Source organism: Triturus cristatus, chromosome 11 (genome assembly GCF_964204655.1).
Source record: "Triturus cristatus chromosome 11, aTriCri1.1, whole genome shotgun sequence".
NCBI classification, from domain to species: domain Eukaryota; kingdom Metazoa; phylum Chordata; class Amphibia; order Caudata; family Salamandridae; genus Triturus; species Triturus cristatus.
In genome coordinates, this window is record NC_140594.1 from 611,592,113 (window position 1) to 611,616,132 (window position 24,020).

The 24,020-nt window shown below is 46.3% G+C and overlaps 1 protein-coding gene across 2 annotated transcripts in view; it reads left to right on the forward strand.

Annotated features, from left to right (window-relative positions):
- The window catches only part of NSD3 (nuclear receptor binding SET domain protein 3), a 1,492,250-nt gene that overhangs the window by 329,857 nt on the left and 1,138,373 nt on the right, over positions 1 to 24,020 (forward strand). For both annotated transcript variants that reach the window (XM_085633955.1, XM_085633956.1), the window contains exon 6: positions 1,037 to 1,166. In XM_085633955.1, coding sequence (XP_085490081.1) covers positions 1,037 to 1,166 — 130 coding nt within the window. The remainder of the gene's footprint in view (positions 1 to 1,036; positions 1,167 to 24,020) is intronic.

Genomic DNA, 24,020 nt, shown 5'->3' on the forward strand with positions numbered 1-24,020 from the left:
TTCTTGCCAAAGGTAGTCACGCCCTTCCACATTGGGCAGACCCTCACTTTGCCCACCTTCTTTCCGCATCCGCATCCTTCGAAAGAGGGAGAGGCTCCACCGTCTGGATCCAAAACATGCGCTCTCGTTCTACCTGCAGCACACACGCCAGTTCCGGGTGGATAACCAGCTCTTTGTTGGCTACGTGGGTGCCAAAAGAAGTCGGGCTGTGCACAAGCGGACCATCTCTCGGTGGGTCGTTCTCTGCATCAAGGCCTGTTACTAGTTGGCTAAGAACCAACCTCCTGTGGGGCTGCGTGCCCATTCTACCAGGGCGACGGCAGCCACTACTGCCATGGGACACGGTGTCCCTTTGCAGGATATTTGTCGGGCAGCTACGTGGGGCTTGCTGCACACGTTTACCAAGCATTACTGCCTTGACAGTCAGGTAGGGAGAGACTGATTCTTTGGCCGTTCTGTTCTCCGTGACTTTCTGGTGTAATCTATTCGCAGACCCACCTCCGGGGTTGGTATTGCTGGGGTATCTATTGTAAGGTAAGGAATCTATCACTAACGTGTCTCTTTCAGATGCACAAGTTACTACTTGTTTAACGATATATCTGTAAGAGACATTAGTTAGTGATAGATTCCTTGCCGCCCCACCCATCCTCCCCGTTCTGCGAACTGATTTCTAGGGTTAAGGTCATCCCCTTCAGGGCCCTAGTTTCTTGGCACCAATGGTCAGTTTCTTACATGGCTCTGCGTTCCTGGCGCGGAAAGTCGTGTACAGAACGGATGTCAGCGTGCATGGGTGGCGCCTAAGTAGTCTCCGTGACGTCATCTTGGCGCTTACGACGCCTGCGACAGACGCGGAGCCGCACGACGCCACCTACTGACGCACAGGGGTACTTTTAACAAAACTTTCCGGATCCAGTCAGACGCCTGGGGATATTCTAAGGTATGGAATCTATCACTAACTAATGTCTCTTACAGATATATCGTTACACAAGTAGTAACTTGTGCATTAACTTTAAACTGTATTTGCTTTCTTTTAAAGGGAGTGGGCAACAAAACAGAAATATTGGTCAAGGGACAAGAGAAGGTTATCATTACTACACAGAGCCTAAAGTCTGAAAAAGCAACATCGCAGTATGATTCTTCACCTGAAACTACATCAGGGTCCACAGGTAGGCGCTTTAAAAAAATTATATTCAGCGTGTGAATTAAAAGCGGTACATCAATGTCCAAACAGTAGAAAATGTAAAAACTAAGATGGTGAATTTGGGTGGTTTAGTGTGTTTTCCTCCTTTTAGCCTTCATGCCTTATTTGTGGATCTTATTCTATTGTCCGGTGACTTCAACATCTAGTCTAGTATTGTAAAAGAGAAATCTTGATGTGTTCCATATGCATAAATGTTATTGTATAGACTTCCCTTTACTCTGTGCTCACTTGTACCTTTTTCACCAATGGAAATGTATTAATTTTTGCCCATTTTAGTGCCTCAGGCACTAGAATCTCTTCAGTTGTGTGATGTATTGGCATTTTCTTCAGTGCTGATGGGGAATCTTGCAAAATGAATCCGTTTTCACGTACTAACATGACACTGGAATTATGTGGCAGATAAAGACCAAATTGTATTGCAAGAAAAGCCAAATTATGCGTTGCAATGAAACACATTTTGTGATGGTATTTATTTTGTCATTTTGGCCCGTTATCGCTGTTTGGGCAAAGGTTTTATCGTATTTACCAGATTGACAAATACAGCAATAAGCAACAGAAAGGTGACCATTCCACCTTTTATTAAGGGCCTTCCATTGTGTGGCAGCACACATCATTGAGATTTTAGTAACTTTTGATTAATTTGAGCTATAATTTTTTTTGTTAAATTCTGCAGATTATGCAGCAGATGTTTAATGTGGAAAATCCGTATATATGCGGAAAACGCCACCGGCACAAAAGTTCATAATTCCAGTGGTCCTGCGTACTATTACCAACTAGTTGCTGGACCAAGAGTAGTTAAAAAACTTTCATGTTTGTTTGTGGGAGGTGGGTGGGAGAGGGGTTTTGTAAGGGTTGGGGCTCATTGGGATTGCAGTAAATTTTTCTTATGCGCTCTTGCACTGTACTCTTCATACTCTGATTGTTCGTTCTAAATGTCATATCTAGAGGGAAGAATCACATTTTATCGCCTGCCACATCCAAAACACTATTGACCCGGAGTGATAGTTCACGAGTGATACTCACCAAACAGGTGAAGTCAAAAAGATCACTCACCACCACCAGACACAACACAACAATGACCGGAACAAACCAATCCATTAAAATAGTATCCTTCAATGTGAAAGGGATCAATCATCCAGTATAGAGAAGGAAGATCCTTGAATACCTCAACAAACAAAACGGTGATGTTTTCCTCTTACAAGAAACCAAGCTTGACGACACACAATCCCTAAAATTTAAAAGTCACCAATTCCCGGATGTTGCCTGTTCTGCAGCGATTTGCAAAAAGAGTGGAGTCATAACCTTAACCCCTTCGCTGCCAGGCCTTTTCCCCTCCTATGCCACGCCCTTTTTTGGCTATTTGGGGTAGTGCGCGCTGAGGCCCCTGTAACTTTTTGACCACATAAGGTATCCACGCCAAATTTGCGTCCTTTTCTTCCAACATCATGGGGATTCTGAAGGTGCTCAGGGTTTGTGGAGTCCCCTGGAGGGGTCACAGAAATGAGCCAAAATACAGCAAAATTTAGGTTTTTGGGGGGAAAATGGGAAAAACAGGCTGCAAATGAAAGCATCTGGGTTTTTCCCTGCACATTTTATCAAAAAAGGGGTTGTGGGGCTGAAATCACCATTTTCCCAGCTTTTAGGGGATACCAGACTTTTGTCAGAAACCCAAAAATGTTTACACAATTTTGCCATTTTTCTGGGACATAGCCTATTTTTGCTATTTTTTGTGCTTTCAACCTCCTTCCAGTTAATGGTAGAAATGGGTACAAAAGCAATAATGGATCCTGAAAAGCTATACATTTTAGAGAAGTAGACAAAATTCTGAATTCAGCAAGGGGTCATTTGTGTAGATCCATCAAGGTTTCTTTATAGAAACTAACAGTTAAATATAGGATAAATTGAAAATTTGTTGCAAAAAAAGCGCCTTTTGTGTCAGCGTTTTCACCTGTAACTTCTTCTAATTTTGACAGCTCTTTCAAAGCAATATACCGTTACATTCGCTGGACATTACTGGTTGTGGGGATATATAGGACTTGTAGGTTCACCAAGAACCCGACGAACCCAGAGCCAAAAACTGAGCAGCAACTTGCAATGGTTTTTTATTATGTACCGGGTATATAGTAATTATTCTGTAAAAATGTGTACATGGAAAAATCGGTATGAAAGACACCTATGTATTTCTGAAATGGGAACAAAATATAGAGTTTAGAAACAGTAGATAGTTGCACATTTCCGAAATTGGGATACTCATACTAGCATGAGAATTATCAGTCATTTTTTAGAATGACTTCTTTTTTACACAATGTCTTTCATTTGGAAGGCAGAAATGCATCGAAAGTCAATAGGTAATAGCAGTTCCTTTACAAATCTGAATTACCCTAAGTCTCACGATAAAAATGGTACCTCACTTGTAGGGGTAGGCATAGTCCCTACGACAGGAATTGGCTCAAAACCCAATGTGAACACACCACATTTTCACATTGCAAAATTACCCTTTTTTAGCAAAGTGCCTAGCTGTAGTTTTGTAACCCTAGCTCTGCCGGCACCTAGGGAAACCTAGCAAACCTATACATTTTTGAAAACTAGACACCCAGGGGAATCCAGGATGGGATGACTTGACTGGCTCCCACCAGGTTCTGTTACCCAGAATCCCTTGCAAACCTAAAAAATTGCCAAAAAAAACACCTTTCCTCCACATTTCTCTGGTGGAAAGTTCTGGAATCTGCGTGGATCCACAAATTTCCACCCACCCCGCGTTCCCCAAAGTCTTCCGAGAAAAATGCTACCTCACTTGTGTGGGTCAGCCTAGTGCCCGCGACAGGAAACGGCGCAAAACGTAAGGTGGACACACCTCAATTTCGTAGCGAAAAATGACCCTTTTTTGGCAAAGTGCCTAGCTGTAGTTTTTGAACCATAGCTCTGCCGTCACCTATGGAAACCTAGCAAACCTATACATTTTTGAAAACTAGACACCCAGGGGAATCCAGGATGGGGTGACTTGGCTGCCTCCCACCAGGTTATGTTACCCAGAATCCCTTGTAAACCTAAAAAAATTGCCAAAAAAACACATTTTCTCCACATTTCTCTGGTGGAAAGTTCTGGAATCTGCGTGGATCCACAAATTTCCACCCACCCCGCATTCCCCAAAGTCTTCCGAGAAAAATGGTACCTCACTTGTGTGGGTCGGCCTAGTGCCCGCGTCAGGAAACTGCGCAAAACGCATCGTGGACACACCTCAATTTCGCAGTGAAAAATGAACCTTTTTTGGCAAAGTGCCTAGCTGTAGTTTTTGAACCCTAGCTCTGCCGGCACCTAGGGAAACCTACCAAACCCACACATTTCTGAAAACTAGACACCCGGGGGATTCCAGGGAGGTATGGCTTGTGTCGATCCCCCTACGTTTCCTTACCCAGAATGCCCTGCAAACCTCAAATTTAGCTGAAAAAAACACATTTTTCACACTTTTTTGTGTGGGAAAGTTGTGGCATCACCGGGCTGACACAAATTTCCTACCACCCAGCGTTCCCCCGGGTCTCCCGATAAAAACGGTGCCTCACTCGTGTGGGAGGCCCAAGTACCCGCAACAGGCAAGGGCCCAAAACGTATTGAGGCGACATGAAAATTGCCTACCTCAAAACGACCTGGTTTTGCAAGGGTGGTCACCTGGGTTTTTGGCCCGGTGCTCGGCGGCCACCTAGGGGAACCTACCAAACCCACACATTTCTGAAAACTAGACACCCGGGGCATTCCAGGGAGGTATGGCTTGCGTGGATCCCCCAAAGTTTCCTTACCCAGAATGCCCTGCAAACCTCAAATTTAGCTGAAAAAATCACCTTTTTCACACATTTTTGTGTGGGAAAGTTGTGGCATCACCGGGCTGACACAAATTTCCTACCACCCAGCGTTCCCCCGGGTCTCCCGATAAAAACGGTGCCTCACTCGTGTGGGAGCCCCAAGTACCCGCCACGGGCAAGGGCCCAAAACGTAGTGAGGCGCACTACGTTTAGGACCCTTGCCTGTTGAGGCGCACTACGTTTTGGACCCTTGCCTGCATTCTACGAGAGAGGCGCAGAGGTTGTTGGAGGAGGAGCAGTACCGGGAAGAGAAGGAGGCAGCAGAAGTGTATGATACAGAGGATGTGTTTGAGGACTTGTGTGAGGCAAGTGGACTTGATGCTTCTCCGGAGTGGGACTTTGTTTCTCAAATGGCTTCCCCCTCGAAGGAGGTTGCTCCCTAACATTCTGTAATTAGGAAGGCGGCCGAACTTTTAGATTTGCAGCTTCCTATGGCTGAGTATAAGCCTAATCTACTTACGGAGGTGCTCCATTGACCGTCCTCGGTGGTCGAACCACTCTTGCCCTTTAATGATTCTCTGACCGAGCCCATACTGGATGTTTGGTGCAACCCTCTTTCTGCTCCTGTTGTTTTGAGGTCTGTGTCCAGAACATATAGGCCAGCTCCTGGCAATCCAGTGTTCCTTTCATCCCACCCCTCTCCTGAGAGCTTGGTGGTTCAGGCTTCTTGTTCGAAGCAGTCCACAGGGGCTTTTCCACAAGCTCCTGCCGACAGAGATTCCAGAAAGCTGGAACAGTCTGTGAAAAAGGTATTTTCTTTAGCCAGCATGGCACTGAAATCTACCAACGCCACCTGTCTCCTGGGTAGATATATTCATGCCTTAATGGACTCTGCGAAACAGCTTCTTCCTAAGCTATCTGAGGAGGACAGAGGTAATCTCAGTGAGGGGTTGGCGGACTCTCAGGCTACAGCTCGCCAGGTTATCCAGTCCGGCCGCCTGGACACGGCGGATTCTGTTGCCAGAGTGATGGGTTCGTCTATTGCAACAAGAAGACATGCGTGGTTGAGGTCTTCTGGGTTCTTTTCCGACGTCCAAGCTTCTCTTCTTGATCTACCTTTTGATGGATCTAGACTTTTTGGAGAGAAGGCAGATTCAGCTTTGCAAAGATTTAAGGACAGTAAGGCCACAGCAAAATCTTTGGGTCTGCAAACACAGAAGAGAGGTTATGGTTATAAAAGGTACAGAGGCTTCGGTAAGTCTTCCTTTCGGAGTTTCAGACAGCCTCAACAGCAGCAACAACAAAACCCCTTGTATAAGTCCTAAAGGGGTAAAGGCAGTGGTCGCCAATGTGGAGCCGGGCGTCATTCTTCCTCCTCTTCCATCATCATCATCATCATCATCATCATCATCATCATCATCATCAGTATCATCATCATCATCAGTATCATCATCATCATCAGTATCATCATCATCATCAGTATCATCATCATCATCAGTATCATCATCATCATCAGTATCATCATCATCTGTATCATCATCATCATCTGTATCATCATCATCATCTGTATCATCATCATCATCTGTATCATCATCTGTATCATCATCATCTGTATCATCATCTGTATCATCATCATCTGTATCATCAGTATCATCATCATCTGTATCATCATCATCTGTATCATCATCATCTGTATCATCATCATCTGTATCATCATCATCTGTATCATCATCATCTGTATCATCATCATCTGTATCATCATCATCAGTATCATCATCATCTGTATCATCAGTATCATCATCATCTGTATCATCAGTTTCATCATCATCTGTATCATCAGTATCATCATCATCTGTATCATCAGTATCATCATCATCTGTATCATCATCATCTGTATCATCATCATCTGTACCATCATCATCTGTACCATCATCATCTGTATCATCATCATCTGTATCATCAGTATCATCAGTATCATCATCATCTGTATCATCAGTATCATCATCATCTGTATCATCAGTATCATCATCTGTATCATCATCATCTGTATCATCATCATCTGTATCATCATCATCAGTATCATCAGTATCATCAGTATCATCATCATCAGTATCATCATCATCATCAGTATCATCATCATCTGTATCATCAGTATCATCATCATCTGTATCATCAGTATCATCATCATCTGTATCATCAGTATCATCATCATCTGTATCATCATCATCTGTATCATCATCATCTGTATCATCATCTGTATCATCATCATCTGTATCATCATCTGTATCATCAGTATCATCATAATCTGTATCATCAGTATCATCATCATCTGTATCATCATCATCTGTATCATCATCATCTGTATCATCATCATCTGTATCATCATCATCAGTATCATCATCTGTATCATCATCATCTGTATCATCATCTGTATCATCATCATCTGTATCATCATCATCAGTATCATCATCATCAGTATCATCATCTGTATCATCATCATCTGTATCATCATCATCTGTATCATCATCATCTGTATCATCATCATCTGTATCATCATCATCAGTATCATCAGTATCATCAGTATCATCATCATCTGTATCATCAGTATCATCAGTATCATCATCATCTGTGTCATCTGTATCATCAGTATCATCATCATCTGTATCATCAGTATCATCATCATCAGTATCATCTGTATCATCAGTATCATCATCAGTATCATCTGTATCATCAGTATCATCATCATCAGTATCATCTGTATCATCAGTATCATCATCTGTATCATCATCATCATCTGTATCATCATCATCATCTGTATCATCATCATCATCTGTATCATCATCATCATCTGTATCATCATCATCATCAGTATCATCATCATCAGTATCATCAGTAGTATCAGTATCATCATCATCATCAGTATCATCAGTATCATCAGTATCATCAGTATCATCATCATCTGTATCATCAGTATCATCATCATCTGTATCATCTGTATCATCATCATCTGTATCATCAGTATCATCATCATCTGTATCATCAGTATCATCATCATCTGTATCATCAGTATCATCATCTGTATCATCAGTATCATCATCTGTATCATCAGTATCATCATCATCTGTATCATCAGTATCATCATCATCATCAGTATCATCTGTATCATCAGTATCATCATCTGTATCATCATCATCATCTGTATCATCAGTATCATCAGTATCATCATCATCTGTATCATCAGTATCATCATCATCTGTATCATCAGTATCATCATCATCTGTATCATCAGTATCATCATCATCTGTATCATCAGTATCATCATCATCTGTATCATCAGTATCATCATCATCTGTATCATCATCATCTGTATCATCATCATCTGTATCATCATCATCTGTATCTGTATCACCTGTATCTGTATCACCTGTATCACCTGTATCTGTATCACCTGTATCACCTGTATCTGTATCACCTGTATCACCTGTATCACCTGTATCACCTGTATCACCTGTATCATCATCACCTGTATCACCTGTATCACCTGTATCATCATCATCACCTGTATCACCTGTATCATCATCACCACCTGTATCACCTGTATCATCATCACCACCTGTATCACCTGTATCATCATCACCACCTGTGTCATCTAGGTCTTGTGGGAGGTCGGCTTACCCATTTTCTACGAGATTGGAAATCAATCAATTCGGACCTTTGGGTTCTAGATCTCGTAGAAAATGGGTACGCCCTTCCCTTCAGGGAATTCCCTCCTCCTTGCCAAGAATTTTGCACGGAGGATCATTTACTTCTCCTCCATAAGGAGGTTATTGCCCTGTTACAAAAAGGTGCGATAGAGGTGGTTCCGGAGCAGGAAAGGTGTCAGGGATGCTACTCCGGTATTTTCTGATTCCCAAAAAGGATGGCAGGTTACGTCCGATCCTGGATCTCCGAATTTTGAATCTATATCCCAAGCAGGAAAGATTCAAGATGCTCACCCTAGCGCAGGTTCTTCAAGTACTGCAACATGAGGACTGGATGGTGTCCCTCGACTTACAGGATGCATATTTTCAAATCCCATCCTGAAGTCGCACAGGAAGTATCTCCGTTTTACGGTTGGGTCGCAACACTACCAGTTTGCAGTTCTTCTGTTTGGTCTTACTACTGCACCTCGAGTCTTCATCAAGGTGATGGCGGTGGTGGCTGCCCATCTCAGGAGGTCGGAGATTCCGGTTTTCCTCTACCTGGACGACTGGCTTCTGAAGGCAGTCACCAGAGATGGTGCTTCATCATCTGCGGGTACCAGCTCAGCTGTTGTTCAATTTGGGTTTTTCGATAAATGTACCCAAGTCTCGCCTAGTTCCCTCTCAGCGCAACCTGTTCATAGGGGCGGTACTGGATACCACTGTGTGTCGAGCTTTTCCTCCTCCTCAAAGGATTCTCGACATTCAGGAAATGATCCCTTTGTTTCACAATGGAGCGGTTGTTCCAGTTGTGAAGGTCCTTCGCCTGCTCGGTCTGTTCGCCTCCTGCATTCTGTTGGTCAACCATGCATGCTGGCACATGAGGGCCCTCCAGAGGTCCCTCCTCAGGCAGTGGTATCAGCACAACGGAGATCTCAGGGAGTCTGTCAGGGTCTCCAGCGAAGCTGCAGCGGATCTGTCTTGGTGGAGCGTGGAGGGCAATCTGTCTCAAGGAAAGCCCTTTCATCTTCCTCCATCGGTGGCCACAGTGATAACCGATGTCTCTACCCTAGGGTGGGGTGCTCATCTGGGTGATCTGGAGATCAAGGGTCTTTGGTCTCCGGGGGGCGCTAGGTGGCGCACGAGCAGAATGGCCGCACTACTGTGAGGCTCCTGCAGCCCAGCGCATTCTCCGCTTAATTATCCTTCTTGGAGTGGTGAAACGGAACAAAAAGGTGGCTGTGGGGTGCGCATCCACTGCTGCAGCCTCGGTGAGGAAAGCGACTTAATTGGAGCAGTGCTGCCCGAGTTATACTGCGGCAAACTTTGAACCGGACTGGAGAGTAAATAGATGCGGAGCCCTCTCTCGGCCTGCGAGAGTACGCGAGACCGGTGCTGTGCACGTGGCGCCTGAGTGCGAGTCGGGAGCCGGGATCACCGCGGATGAACCTGGCCCCCTGCCTCCTGGTGTAGCGTGTGCTGGAATGCGGCCTGCCGGGACCCTGACTGGGGGTTCGAGGGAGACAGCTGCGGGGAGAAGCGTTGCCCTGCTGGCGAAGTACCGGCGAAGACGCTGCCTACCGCAAGCGGAGCAGTGAGGTGTGCTGAGCAGCGGAGCGGCTGCTTTAGCCCGCGGGGACGGACAGTGGTTGGGCTGCCTGGGGCGCTGCCTGGACCTGTTTGGCGTTGCGAGGACTGAGGAGCGTGCAGGTGGAATTGAGGGGGTCCGGCTTCGACTGTCTGGGTCGCTCCTGTCTGTGGTGCGGGCCTGCGTGCTTCCTATCTGGTGCGAGGTGAGTCCTGGACCCCTTCGGGCCGCTGGAGAGACGGAAGGCTGCTTGTGGAGCGTTGTGTTGGAGGATGCGCCGTGGCCCCTGAGACACTGATGGGCCCTTCGTAAAACCCTTGCGCTTCTTGCTCTGAGTGACCCTGCGGGGCTAGGAAGAGACGCTGCGGGCTTTGAGAGGTTCGAGATGACCTTTCTCCTGGGTGACTCTGGGCGTGCTACTTGTGGGCCGCGTCCGGGCCCCCTAGGACGGCCACGACGGTGGCTGGGACAGCTTGGACGGGATAGCAACATCGTGGTGACGACATGGGGAAGTCGGATGCCAGACAGCCCAAGCTGACTTTTGTTGCGCCCAAGAAAAACATGCGCACCTCGCAGGATGATCAGGAACTGAGCTCTGAGGGGGGGGACTCGGAGTGAGGGGCCCGCCACGGCTGCTGATGTACAGAGCATACTACTGGAGGTCCGGCAGGGCTTCGCTACTATAGCGGACAAGATGGATGGGATGTCCTCGCGCATAGATGCTATCACACACAAGCTGGACGGCCACGAAGATTGTCTCAAAGAAGCTGAGAGACGTATTTTGGACACTGAGGACACTTCTGCTCGGGTCACCACGCAGGTCAACCGCATGGAGAAATTGCTGAAGTTGGTGGCTGCGAAGAATGAGGACTTGGAGGCGCGTAGCCGGCGCAACAATATGCGCGTAATAGGTATTCCAGAGTCCACCAATACGGGGAGGATGGAGGACTATGTGGAGAAGATGTTGTTGACCTCTATCGGGGCGGATGCTCTCTCGGGGCAATTTATTGTCAAGAGGGCGCACCGTGCACTTGGCCCGCGGCCACCTTCCGGGAGCGCGCCTCGCCCCATCATAGCGCGACTCTTAAATTACCGGGACCGTGATGCTACTTTACGGATAGCGAGAAGCAAAAAGCAACTGTCATATCACGGCAACACTTTCACAGTCTACCCGGATTTTACTCCGCTGGTTCAGGAGGAACGTCGCAAGTTCACGGCGGTCAAGTCCAAACTGCGGCAGGCTCAAATAGACTATGCGCTGTTGTACCCTGCACGTCTTCGAGTAACTCATCAGGGCCAGCAGCGGTTCTTTACGTCGCCACAGCAGGTGGAGGATTTTCTTAAGCACCTGAAGCGGACTGGACGCGGAGCGGACACTGCTGCTGCATTGCGGCCCTCATCACCATCGGGGGCGGATGCTGGCACACAGTAACTATACTATTGCTTCCTTTCCTTTACTATTTACTGATTTTTCTGTTTCAGGAACTATCTGCATTGAACTAGGTTGCGGACAGTGTGGTAACTGGTGTTAATAAGTGGGGTGGATATTTGTTGGGTGGCTTGTGTACTGTTCGCCTACTTGATCACTCTAAAGAATGGTATTTGACAGGCTGGGCACTCTCGGCTCCGCCTGTGTCTGGGACTTACCATACACGGTGGACCGGCGGAGCGGGGAGTGATAGTGCAGCCACCTAAGCGATCCCCCATGGGTAACCCCCTGTGGTGGCATACTGCATGGGCTGGGCCATGCGGGTTGGTCACTGCCTTACTGGATTTTTTCTGTGGGTTTCTTGCTTTTTTTTTTTTGTTGTTCTGTATATTGTTGGGGAGGGATAAGAGGGTGGGTGAATACTTCTGGCAAGTTGGGGATGCTTCAGTGGGTGGGGGGAGGTTGTTCACAGGGTGATTATCAGACTTGCTTGTTCCGTCCAATTGGGAACAGATTGCGATCAGTTATATTGAGCACGGTACTTGCTGACAGACCCGAGAGTATGGCACAACTTGCGTTGTGGTACTGTATGTGTTTCCGGTTGCTGCTTTGTGGACTCGAACCTTGTTGATTATTATTGAACATGTATACTTATGTCGGATGGGGAGGTGGACAAACTGAACATCATTACTTGGAATATTAGGGGGTTGGGAGATGCCTGCAAAAAACGACAGATACTAGCCTATCTTGACCAGCATCAGATACATATTGCTATGCTACAGGAGACACATTTTAGCCCCCGGAGCCCCAATACATTCGCCAGTAGATGGGCAGAACACCGAATCTTTTCCTCTTACTCCACTTATGCTCGGGGCACCGCTATTCTCATAAAGAAACGCACCCCGTTTCAGCGGGCGCTGCCTGGGACGAGCAGGGGAGATACTGCATAGTCTGGGGCCGGCTGGGCTCTGACTCTGTCACCCTGGCTTGCTGTTATGGCCCCAATGTGGATACCCCCGACTTTTATTCTGCTTTGTGGAATAAGATATTTGCGGTAGGCTCCAATCATGTTATCTGGGGAGGGGATTTTAATGTCACCTGCGACCCAGGGAACGATAGATTCAACCCTGCCTCGCATCATTACACCCGGGCCCGGGCGGCCCTCCACGATATACTCTGCACTTATCAGTTATTGGATGCTTGGTGGCACTTACACCCACACACAAAGGAGGGTACACATTTTACGGCACAAGCGGCGTCCTGGGCGCGGTTGGATTATGTCTTCGTGTCCCGTGGCCTGGGGCCCGCTATAGCACGGGTGCAGCACCTGGCGCGTACCTATTCCGACCACGCCCCAGTTCGACTTACCCTGGAATCGGCGGGTTATGGTCCCCCGCGCAATAGCTGGAGACTGCGTGCCTCTATTTTGCTGGACCCGGTTTTTCAGAACGGGTTAGGGGAGGAAGTGAGTGATTTTTTTGTTCGAAATAAGGGATCGGTCGAGCATGTTGAGACCGTTTAGGAAGCCTTCAAGGTCACGCTCAGGGGATATTGTATATCCAAGGGAGCGGGTATGCTAAAAGATATCGTTGGCACACTGAGGAGGCTGGATAAATTGTATAATGACCTGAAAGATTTGGAGACGAGATTGGCCGTGTGCCCGGATGGGGCTACCCGGCTCAAGTTTCGAGAAAGACTCACTGAGTATATGGCAGAGGCGCAACGAGAGGTGCGCTTTAGGGGTAAATATTGGACGGCTCGGCGGTATGGGGAGGGAGAGAGGCCGGGCAGGGCGCTGGCGGACGTGATCCGGAAGCCACAATACTCCTCCCTAGTGCTGGAACTCGCGGGCCCAGGGGAGGAAGTTTACAGAGACACGGCTAACATCCTCCATGCATTTGCCACACATTATGAGCAACTGTATACCACGCAGAGGGTCGGCGAGCTAGACCTGGATAGTTACCTGGCCGACGTGGCACTCGGGTGGCTGAGCGATGGGCAGCGGGAGTTCCTTTGCACCCCATTTCAATTGGATGAGGTGCGGGAGGCCATAATGCAGCTTCAATCCGGAAAAGCCACTGGCACCGATGGCATACCGGTAGTATTCTATAAACTGTACATAGATCAAATGGCCCCCATTTTGCACGAAGTGTATGAAGACGCCCTGGAGGTTGGGCACCTCCCACCGTCTATGCGGGAGGTCCTGATCATTTCCATACTGAAACCTGGGAAGGAGCCGCATTTGTGCAACTCATATCGCCCATTGTCACTCCTTAATTGCGACGTTAAAATACTGGCCAAATTAATTGCCAACCGGCTTAACTTATTAATGGAGGCTCTGGTTCTCCCTGACCAATCTGTGTTTGTGCCTGACCGCGCAACCTCTCATAACCTACGCACCCTTTTTTCGGTATTGAACAATGTTGCGCCTGAATTGCCTCTGGCCGCAGTGTTTCTGGATGCCACGAAGGCTTTCGATTCCCTTGTGTGGGACTACATGTTTGGGGTGATGTTACGTATGGGCTTTCCACCTCTTTTCCTTTCTTGGATCAGGTTGCTGTACTGCATGCCAATGGCTAAGGTGCTCGTCAATTGGCGCGTGTCTCGATCCTTCTCGGTTACGAGAGGCACCCGACAGGGGTGCCCTCTGTCCCCTTTACTCTTTGCATTAGCAGTTGAGCCTTTAGCGGCTAAACTGCGACAACATCACAGAGATAAGGCGTTGCGCTGCAACATGAGACACATATTAATCTCCCTGTACGCGGATGACATCACTTTGTATGTTCGAGAGCCACACATCAACTTGAATCCGATCCTCCGCGAGTTTATTGTGTTCGGGAGACTCTCCGGGATCCAAATCAATTGGAGTAAGTCTTGTGTCTTCCCCTTGACACCCGGCGCGACTCAATTCCCGATGGACTATCCCCTGGAGTGGTGCGAGGATGAGGTGCGATACCTGGGCATTACGGTCTCGAGAGACAGGGATGCGCTCATGCGTCTCAATTACGGCACGACTTTGACGCGCATTGAGGAATGCGTGACTCGTTGGATATCTCTCCCGCTCTCGATGGCGGGGCGTGCATCCTTGATTAAAATGGTGATTTTGCCCCAGCTGCTGTATCTATTCCTAAATATACCATTATATCCCGGTAATCACTTTTTTAAAATGTTGAGATCTGAGTTGTTACGCCTAGTGTGGGGGGGCAAACACTCACGGCTACAGTGGGATGTACTGGTTAGGCCGTACTCACAGGGAGGCTTCGGTGTACCCAGTCTTGAATTATACTATCTTAGTGCACAGGCACACTATGCATATTTCTGGGTGCGCCAGCCGCGATATATGCCGCAAGTCGCGGCGGAGCACTGGTTGGCTCATCCCATCCCGATAGACGGAGCACTGTATGATGTGCATGCGGGAGACAGCTGCCGACGACGACAATTGCCTGCACCGTGGCGGCGTGGCAGCGTATCTGTGGCATGCTGGACGCTCCTATGCTCTACTCCTCGTTGTTGCCACTCGTCTACCACCCCAAAATGCCCCTGCTTCAGTCAGCGGTGTTCCGCAGATTTGCGGAACGAGTGCACATTACAACATGGGGGGATCTTTACCACAATGGTCAATTTCGGACGTTGGAGCACATGCTTCGGGAATTACCGAGTACTCCGCTCGATGCGTTTTTATCTATCCGCCTTCGGCACGGTGTCCGATCTCTTAACCCTGGCTTCCCGGACGAGCCCCCTGAGCTTGCGCCCTTACAATTAATACTCAAGAGCGCGACGGCGAAACGCTTGGTCTCGTTAATATACAAAACTGTTCACACACAGAGGCAAATGTCGGCCGCCCCGGCCCGTGTGGGGTGGGATGCGCAGTTAGAAACCGCACTGACAGATGAGCAGTGGGAGTACTGCGCGTTGCAGACGGAACAGGTTTCGGCTAACAGCCGACTGCGCATTGTGCCTTATAAATTTTTGCATAGACTATATTACACGACGGTCAGATTGTGCCGCTACAAGTTGAGAATAGCGGACAACTGTGAAAGGTGCAGAGCACCGAATGCGGATTTCCTACTCTTGGCCTGGGAATGTCCGGGTGTCCATGCTTACTGGAAGGAGGTTTTTGAGGCCTTAGCTTTGACGATAAACGAGCATATCGAACCCACGCCCCTGCTGGCAGTACTGGGCTATGTCAAACCATTGAAAGCTGTGCACCGCAAGTATGTGGCGCTGCTGCTGGCAAAGCGACGAGTGGCGTGCCGCTGGGGCAGAGTGAGAGCGCCGAAATTCAAAGTGTGGTTGGGTGATTTGATAGATTGTCAGGAGCAGCTCGGCACGTATGCGGATCTGCTGCCAGGTGCCTCTAAACCCAGAGATATTTGGGGGCCACTGAAGGGCTATTTACTTGCACATCCACAAGGTGGCACCACGGAGGTGCGCGGAGAGGGGAGTGTGTCTGGGCAGGGAGGTGGGGGGGGAGGGAGGTGTGGGTAGGAACTGATCCACTTGACACTGCATAGCTTACACTGCATTAGCACGGGGCTGCGATGACGGGGGAGGTTACCGTTAAAGTATCCCTCGGGGGCGTGGGCTGGACTCTGTCGGATATACTGATGTGCTGTACCTGGAAACAAAAACGGGACAAAGAGCCAAAACAAAAAAAAAGCGGCAACTGTGCCGGATTATGTCATGGATACTGTGCTGATTGTTATGCTCATGAATACAATGCAATTGTCTGTAATGTTTGAACTTTATAAATAAAGCTTTAAAAAAAAAACAAAAAAAAAATAAGGGTCTTTGGTCTCCAGAAGAAAGATTGTCTCATATCAATCTTCTGGAAATGCGGGCAATATGTTTGGCGCTCAAGGCCTTTTTCCCTTCCCTTCGCGGTCAGTCGGTTCAAGTCCTGACGGACAACACTACCGCGATGTGGTATGTCAACAAGCAGGGAGGAGTAGGGTCGTACCGTCTCTGCAGGGAGGCATTACGGCTTTGGTCCTGGGCTCAGGACCATCGGATTTGCTTGACGGCAAATCATCTGGCCGGGGTGTTGAACGTGCGTGCAAGAGTCTGTCGGCAGTTCTCCGCCGACCACGAGTGAAGGCTTCATCCGGAGGTAGTTCGACACATCTTCCGGACGCGGGGACCTGTTTGCCACTCTCGAGAACGTGCACTGCCCGTCGTTCTGCAGTCTCCAGTTTCTGACGCAGGGGGCATTTGGGGATGCGTTTCAGTTGAGTTGGAGTTCACAACTCCTTAACGCGTTCCCTCCCATACCCTTGATTCCTCAGGTTCTGAGGAAGATTCGCCAAGACAGGGCCCAATTCATATTGATAGCCCCGGATTGGCCAAGAAGGGTGTGGTACACAGATCTACTTCACCTCTCATCGTACCCTCCACTCAGTCTCCCTCTCAGGGTAGATCTCCTCTCGCAGTCGGAGGGGCAGGTTCTTTACCCCCACCTCCAGAGCCTGCACCTTCATGGCTGGAGATTGAACGGGGCAACCTGAATTATTTTTCTCTCCCACCTGACGTGTTGGATGTTATATTATCGGCCAGGCGAGACACTACCAAGTCTATGTACACCTACAGGTGGTCAAAATGTGTTAAATGGTGCGGAGAGAAGTCTATTGATCCCTTGAAAGCTCATCTTTCTGATGTTCTTTGTTTTTCGCTTCATTTGGCCCAGTAGGGTTTTGCAGTGGTGGTGTGTGTACTGTTAAAGGATATTTGTTGGCATTATCTGCATTTATTTGTTTGCCTGATCAGCCGTCTCTTTTTAAGTCTCCAATTGTTTTAAGGTTCATTAAGGGGCTTACGAACATGTTCCCGCCCACTCCTTTTATTATGTCCCAGTGGGATTTGAATTTAGTGTTAACATTTTTAATGGGTTCCACGTTTGAACCTATGCATATCTGTCCTATGCAAATGCTGACTTTCAAAATGGTCTTTCTGGTGGCTATCACTTTGGCTAGGAGGATGAGTGAGCTTCAGGCTTTGAGTTCAAAACCTCCGTTTTTGACCATACATGCTCAGAAAAGATGGTACTCTGGACCAGGGCTGCTTTTCTGCCTAAGGTGGTAACTCCCTTCCATCTAGGACAGTCCATTACCCTTCCTACTTTCTATCCTCCCCCCTCACCCTTCCAAGGAGGAGGAAAGGCTACACAGTTTGGACCCTAAGAGGGCGATAAGTTTCTATCTTGATAGAACAAAGGACTTGATCAGCTTTTTGTGGGCTATGCTGGACGGATGAGGTGCAAGGCGGTGCACAAGCGCACTTTATCCAGGTGGATCGTCTTGTGCATCAAGATCTGCTACGCTCTGGCTGGTAAGGAGCCTCCTGAAGGCATTAGAGCTCATTCTACCAGGGCTAAGTCATCTACTTCTGCCTTGTCCCGAGGTGTTCCTGTGCTGAACATCTGTAAGGCTGCAACTTGGGCCTCCCTCCACACTTTCGCGAAGCATTACTGCTTTGATTCCGAAGTGAGGAGGGACAGCCATTTTGCACGCTTTGTTTTGCAGGACTTTTTGGTATAGAAGGGTGGACACCCTCCTCTGAGGGTTGGACTGCTGTGGGATTCTATTCATAAGGTGAGGAATCCACAGGCAGATGTATCCATCAGAAGAAGTTACTTACCTTCGGTAACGCTTTTTCTGGTGGATACAGTATCTGCCTGTGGATTTCTCACTGACCCACCCGCCTCCCCATTGTCCACCCTTTTATACCTTAAAAGAGGTATTCGTTAATTTGTTGTTTCATATTGTCATTCTGCATTCCCTCTGTTTTGCCTTTCTGTAGGCTTAAAGGAAACGTTTGCTTTATTTTGCTTTCCTTTTTCACTTTACACTGTGTGTATTTGTGTGAATACTGTGTACTATATATGCATTATCTATATGGTCGGTCCGCCCGTTTCGCCTCGGTGGCACGGAAAAAATGGGTGGAACTGACGTCCTCACGCTGACGTGGCCCTCTTATGGCTCCAGTGACGTCACGCGAAGCCGCGTGCGGAGCCATGGCATTGTGACAACCTTGTCGGCATGGAGAGCTACGAAAAATTTCCGAAGAATGCTGGCGCAGGGTATATTCATAAGGTGAGGAATCCACAGACAGTAACTGTATCCACCAGAAAAAGCGTTACCGAAGGTAAGTAACTTGTTCCATAGGTTCATCCGGACTAGCGTGGCAGCAGGGGTGCATTAAAATATTTAGAGCTGGAATTCACCAATGATCTAATCACTAATCTACACACCAACGAGATAATCTTACATAAAAAAATGTGCTCACTTCTTGACTCGTGGTCGCCTAAATTCCTCTCTGGGTGGGGCAGAGCGGAAACACTAAAAATAATGGTTACACCATTAGATAATTATCTGAGTAGTATGCTGCCGATGATGTTATCTGAGGACTTTTTAAACAAAATGGATAAATCCTTTAATCATTTCCTGTGGCAAGGGAAGAAGCCCAGAATCTCATTGAAGAAACTTAAACTAGCAAAAAACAAAGGTGGAATCGGCTTGCCTAACTTCAGGACTTACCAAACTGCATACCTCTGCCAGCATGGTTCTAACTGGTTCATTAACAATCCAGCTTACGAACCGTCTTGGCTAGCCATAGAAAGATCTCATATTAACAATGCACCTCTCGCAGCTATGGCAACAATGCATACAACACACTTACCACACTCCAGGAACATAATACTAACATAATACTAAATACAAAGAATGCCCTCCTCCATCTAGACAAACAATCGGAAGTGAAATTACAAAGATACAATCTTGCTTCCTTATGGAACAATCCCAGTCTCTCAATTAATGGCTCCTCAATCTTCTGGTCAGATTGGTCGAGTAGTGGCATTAATCTACTAGAAGACATTTACCGTGGCTCATCACCATTACCGTTCTCAGTATTACAGAACCAATTCAACCTGAAAAACTTGGATTTTTACAAACTACTGCAACTCAAAGTTCAGATCTCCCCAAAAAAAATCCCTCAAGGCGATAACTCCATCTCTCCCTAACTTATTAGGCCGTTTATTCAGAACCTGTCATATGGTCTCAGACATATATAAGCTTTTGCTACCCAATCTAAACAAATCCCTCTCACATAAACAAGTAAAATGGGAAGCGGAATTGAACACTAGGAGTGCGGTGTTCTTCTGGAATTACATTAACAAATCTTGTTTTTCTTATAAGATATCACCAACCTTATCTCAAACTAAATATATGATTATCAACAGATCATATTGGACACTCTCTAGATTTTTTCAAATAGAACTCACTCCTAGTCCCAATTGTTGGAACTGCGAGAAACACGTAGGCAATCCAGCACATATGCTTTTCGAATTCCCGATCTTAAATGCATTCTGGAGTAAAATACTGGATTGCATTAAACACACTTTAAATATTATTCCTACACAGGAGTTTTCATACATCATACTCGGCCCTTTAGACAATCACCTGAAACCCGATGGTGATCGCCTTCTACTGGATCTAATGCTCACCTTAGCATGCAAATTAATTCTACATAATTGGAAGAATTTTAAGGCAATATCTTTCAGAATGTGGCAAGAATGGATCACCTTCCTTAGAGGTGCTGATAATGTGACACTACAAATCTCCCCCTGGCGCTCCCCTCATAGACCAATATGGTACTCATTAGACTTAGTTATAATCCACCGTAAACAAATCTTTCAGGAGAGAGCTACTTTCTCTTAAGACATTCTCTTTCACAGCCAATTTACCTTATAACACGTATTCTACCTCGATTCCCTCAATGCCCACAAAGGGCTTTTGTACTTTTTATTCCACTGTGTATGAGTTATGTCCTACTCACAACCAGATTAGACATTGTACATCAACTCCACTGTTGGCTCTCCCATTAAGTACACAACTTGGTCAAGAGGCAGACAGTGGTTACCATAATAACGTCAATATTTGCTCATGATTAATGTGATGTATTGTTATTACGACCAAACACAATATGTATCCGAAGATTTGCACAACCTATGTTATGTGATTGTTGTTTGTAAAATCCATGTGTCATCATGGCAATCATGTCATTAAGTTAAATCCTACACAGCCTTCTCTTCTCCCCCTCTCTATCCGTACTCCAAGAGCACTGATACGTTCTGTCTGTATATTTATTTTGCCACTGTACTTCTATGCACATGTACTGTTTATCCTGTGTTTCAGAAAATTCAATAAAAAGATTTGAATTTAAAAAAAAACAAAAAACTTTAATGAACAACCCTTCATTTGTGAATGCGGGAGGTGTCTTATAATTAATATTGTCCCTCTTTGATGTCAGACCACAGAATCTGGGCTGCTTTGAAATAGTCAGATGGGTGTTTTTGGGCCACTAAAGAGTTTTCCCCCAAATATCTTTTCAGCTTGCTATTTTTGTTTTCTACAAACTACTGCTGTGTGTGTTTATAAAGAGGTTTGAACTGGCCCTTGGAGGATAAAACTCAGCCTACAGTCCCCTTCGAACCAGTCATTCGGTTTGCTGTCTTGGACTGTTACTATTGCTGTTAACGTTTTGTATAATGTTTTTTGTTTTATGAGTTTCATGGCCTCTGACCTGAAAAAACCCTAGTTAAGATAATTTCCCAATGTAATCTTAAAGTACTCCATTTCAGTTGAACAGAATCGATGTTTGATTTCTGAGCACAGTTAAAATCGGTGGGTGTCATTCCAAGATGCTGCGCACAACTTTTTAAAATTTCTTTATTAAGTTTTGCAGCTAGATGCAGCGTTACCATTACATGTTGTTGCCTCTATCAGTTATTCTGTTACATTGTGCAGATGCACTACTGCCTTGTTCCTTGTTTTTCGGGGACCTTACTTTGTATGCCTTAGGGGCATCTTGTGAGCTACCTATACACTTCGCATCCCTTAGACAAACTTGAACTTCATCCTTTCTCTTCTCCTTATGTTCTTATGGGTGATAATCCTTCCATAGGCAGGCAGACTTTTGGCCTGGGTACCGTTTTCTTGTGCAAGCCCTTTCAACTTGAATGCGCTCCTCCTGCTGCTAATCTTCAGCAGTTTAGTGCTCTTTATATCCGTTTTTACCCTTTTAGGTGTTCCTACCTGCCTAATTGGGTCACAGCCTGTTGCCTCCTGCGAGGGGAGAGTTATACATATCTGGCATCACACCCCTGTGGTAGCTATTGCGTCTACTGTTGTTTTCAGTTCTGCTTCTCTGGTACCAGACCTTTTGGTTGTTAAATCCATGACTTGGTATCCTCCTTTCACAGAATGCAAACTTCCCTTTGTTTCCCATAACTTGCTACCTTCTAGTTGGTGGAGATACTGGGCTCTTCCTCACAGCTCTGTATGACTCTCCCGTCTTTCGTGGTGTTGTTTTTCTATGTGGTGGACTACTTTCTCCTTTTTCCCTCCTCCCTTTGGAAGAGGTTTCATTAACCCCTCCTTTGGGCATCTCATGTCTTCTGTCCAACCATGTCTTTCTGCTGTTTATGCACTGCCCTCCAATGTTGAGGGACTTCTACCCCATCCTGGGGTTTGCTCCCTGTATACCTTCCACCCTGTTTTCGTCTAGGGCCTTTCTTTTTTGTTTATTACATGTTTCTCAAGTTTCCATGGAGCATTGGTCAGGTTTTCCACCTGTTTTTGAAGCCTCCATGGGTTGGACAATATGCGATTGTCTAAATCAACTATTTGTTGCCCTTGGTCTCTGCCATCCCTTTTGTTTCACCCTGGTGGTCTTATTCTTCATGGTGGACCCCCACCTGCTGTTTACTCTTTGTTTCACCTATTTACCGCCTACTGGCTCCCTTCTTCTGTCGGTGGAGTGGTTCTTGGACGGTTCCCCTTGTTTTTCTGTAGTGGGCAGTACCCTCCACTTCCTACTCTTGGGTGGCATTGTGTTGCTGTTTTCCAGCCTTGTCTTTCTGTCTCCACCGCAGTTACTGTTGTGACTTCTTTACAATGGTAGGATGTATTATCTCGGTCTTCCCTTGATTACCTCTGTTCTTGGAGTACCCTTTGTTCCTCCACTTCTTGTCCTCCCGCTCACAACCAAAGGACGTGGATTACATTCGGTGGAGTGCATATACTTTTGCTCACCTGTATGACTTGTGTCTATGTAATTTCTGTTTTTTTCTAAGCCTATTTATCCCTATATACATTATTATCTTTGGATGTATATGTTTCATGTAGATATTCTTTACTTTTGATATATCCGCAACAACTCTCCCAAAAGGAATTCCTCTCCGCACTCACAGCTCCGTCCGCTTTACCCCTGACCGGGGTGTGCTGACTTGCTGTGAATAAAAACACCATGGAATTGTAACATACTGGAGTATTGGCAAACATATTTGGTAAAGAGGATGGAGCTGAGAGTGCAGAGAGGAATTCCTTTTGGGAGAGTTGTTGCTGATTTGAAACGGCTTGGTCCTGCCGTACTCTCAACGCACCACCGTAGATGCGCTCACAGGGTCAGAAAATGGGGCCATGCAGGAACGTATACATATATATATTCACTTAAAAAACCATAGGTTTCACACATGTTATAGTTAGGTGGATATTTCACTCATAAAAAAACAATGAAATTCCCCCGTTATAGTTAGTGCAGGCAACTATAACTCACGCGACCGCAATCCTCTGCTGATGACGTCAGATATTACATCACTGATTACATATGTGTCTTTCTGAAAAATAAATATTTGTAATATATGTATAGCTAAAGATTAATGGAAGAAGACCTGGGTAAATAGGTGTCTAAATACAGTGATGTAATATCTGACATCATCAGCAGAGGATTGCGGTCGCGTGAGTTATAGTTGCCTGCACTAACTATAACGGGGGAATTTCAATGGTTTTTCACGAGTGAAATGTCCAGCTAACTATAACATGTGTGAAACCTATGGTTTTTCAAGGGAATTTGTACGGTTTTTTAAATGCTAATTCCTAACTATAACGTGTGTGAAACCTATGGTTTTTTCAGTGAATTTGTACGGTTTTTTAAATGCTAATTTATTTATTTACTATTATTTTTTATATATTTATTTTACAATAAACTACGTATTAAAAATTATTATTTTTTTGGTTTTCACCCTGCGATATTTTTGGGGGGTTTTTCAGGGTGCGCGCACTGTGCGTGCACCCCCGCGATTTTGTAAAAAAAAAAAATTTTTTTTTTGCCTTCGGGGTCCTTCAGGGACCCCCTGACAAAGGCTAGGGGGTCAGGAACTCTCTACCCTGCCCCCTTTTCACGTTCGCCACCTTCCTTTTTCACTCTCGCACTGAAAACAAACAAAATGGCGGCGACACTTCCTGATTTCGAACGTTGACTAACATGTAAC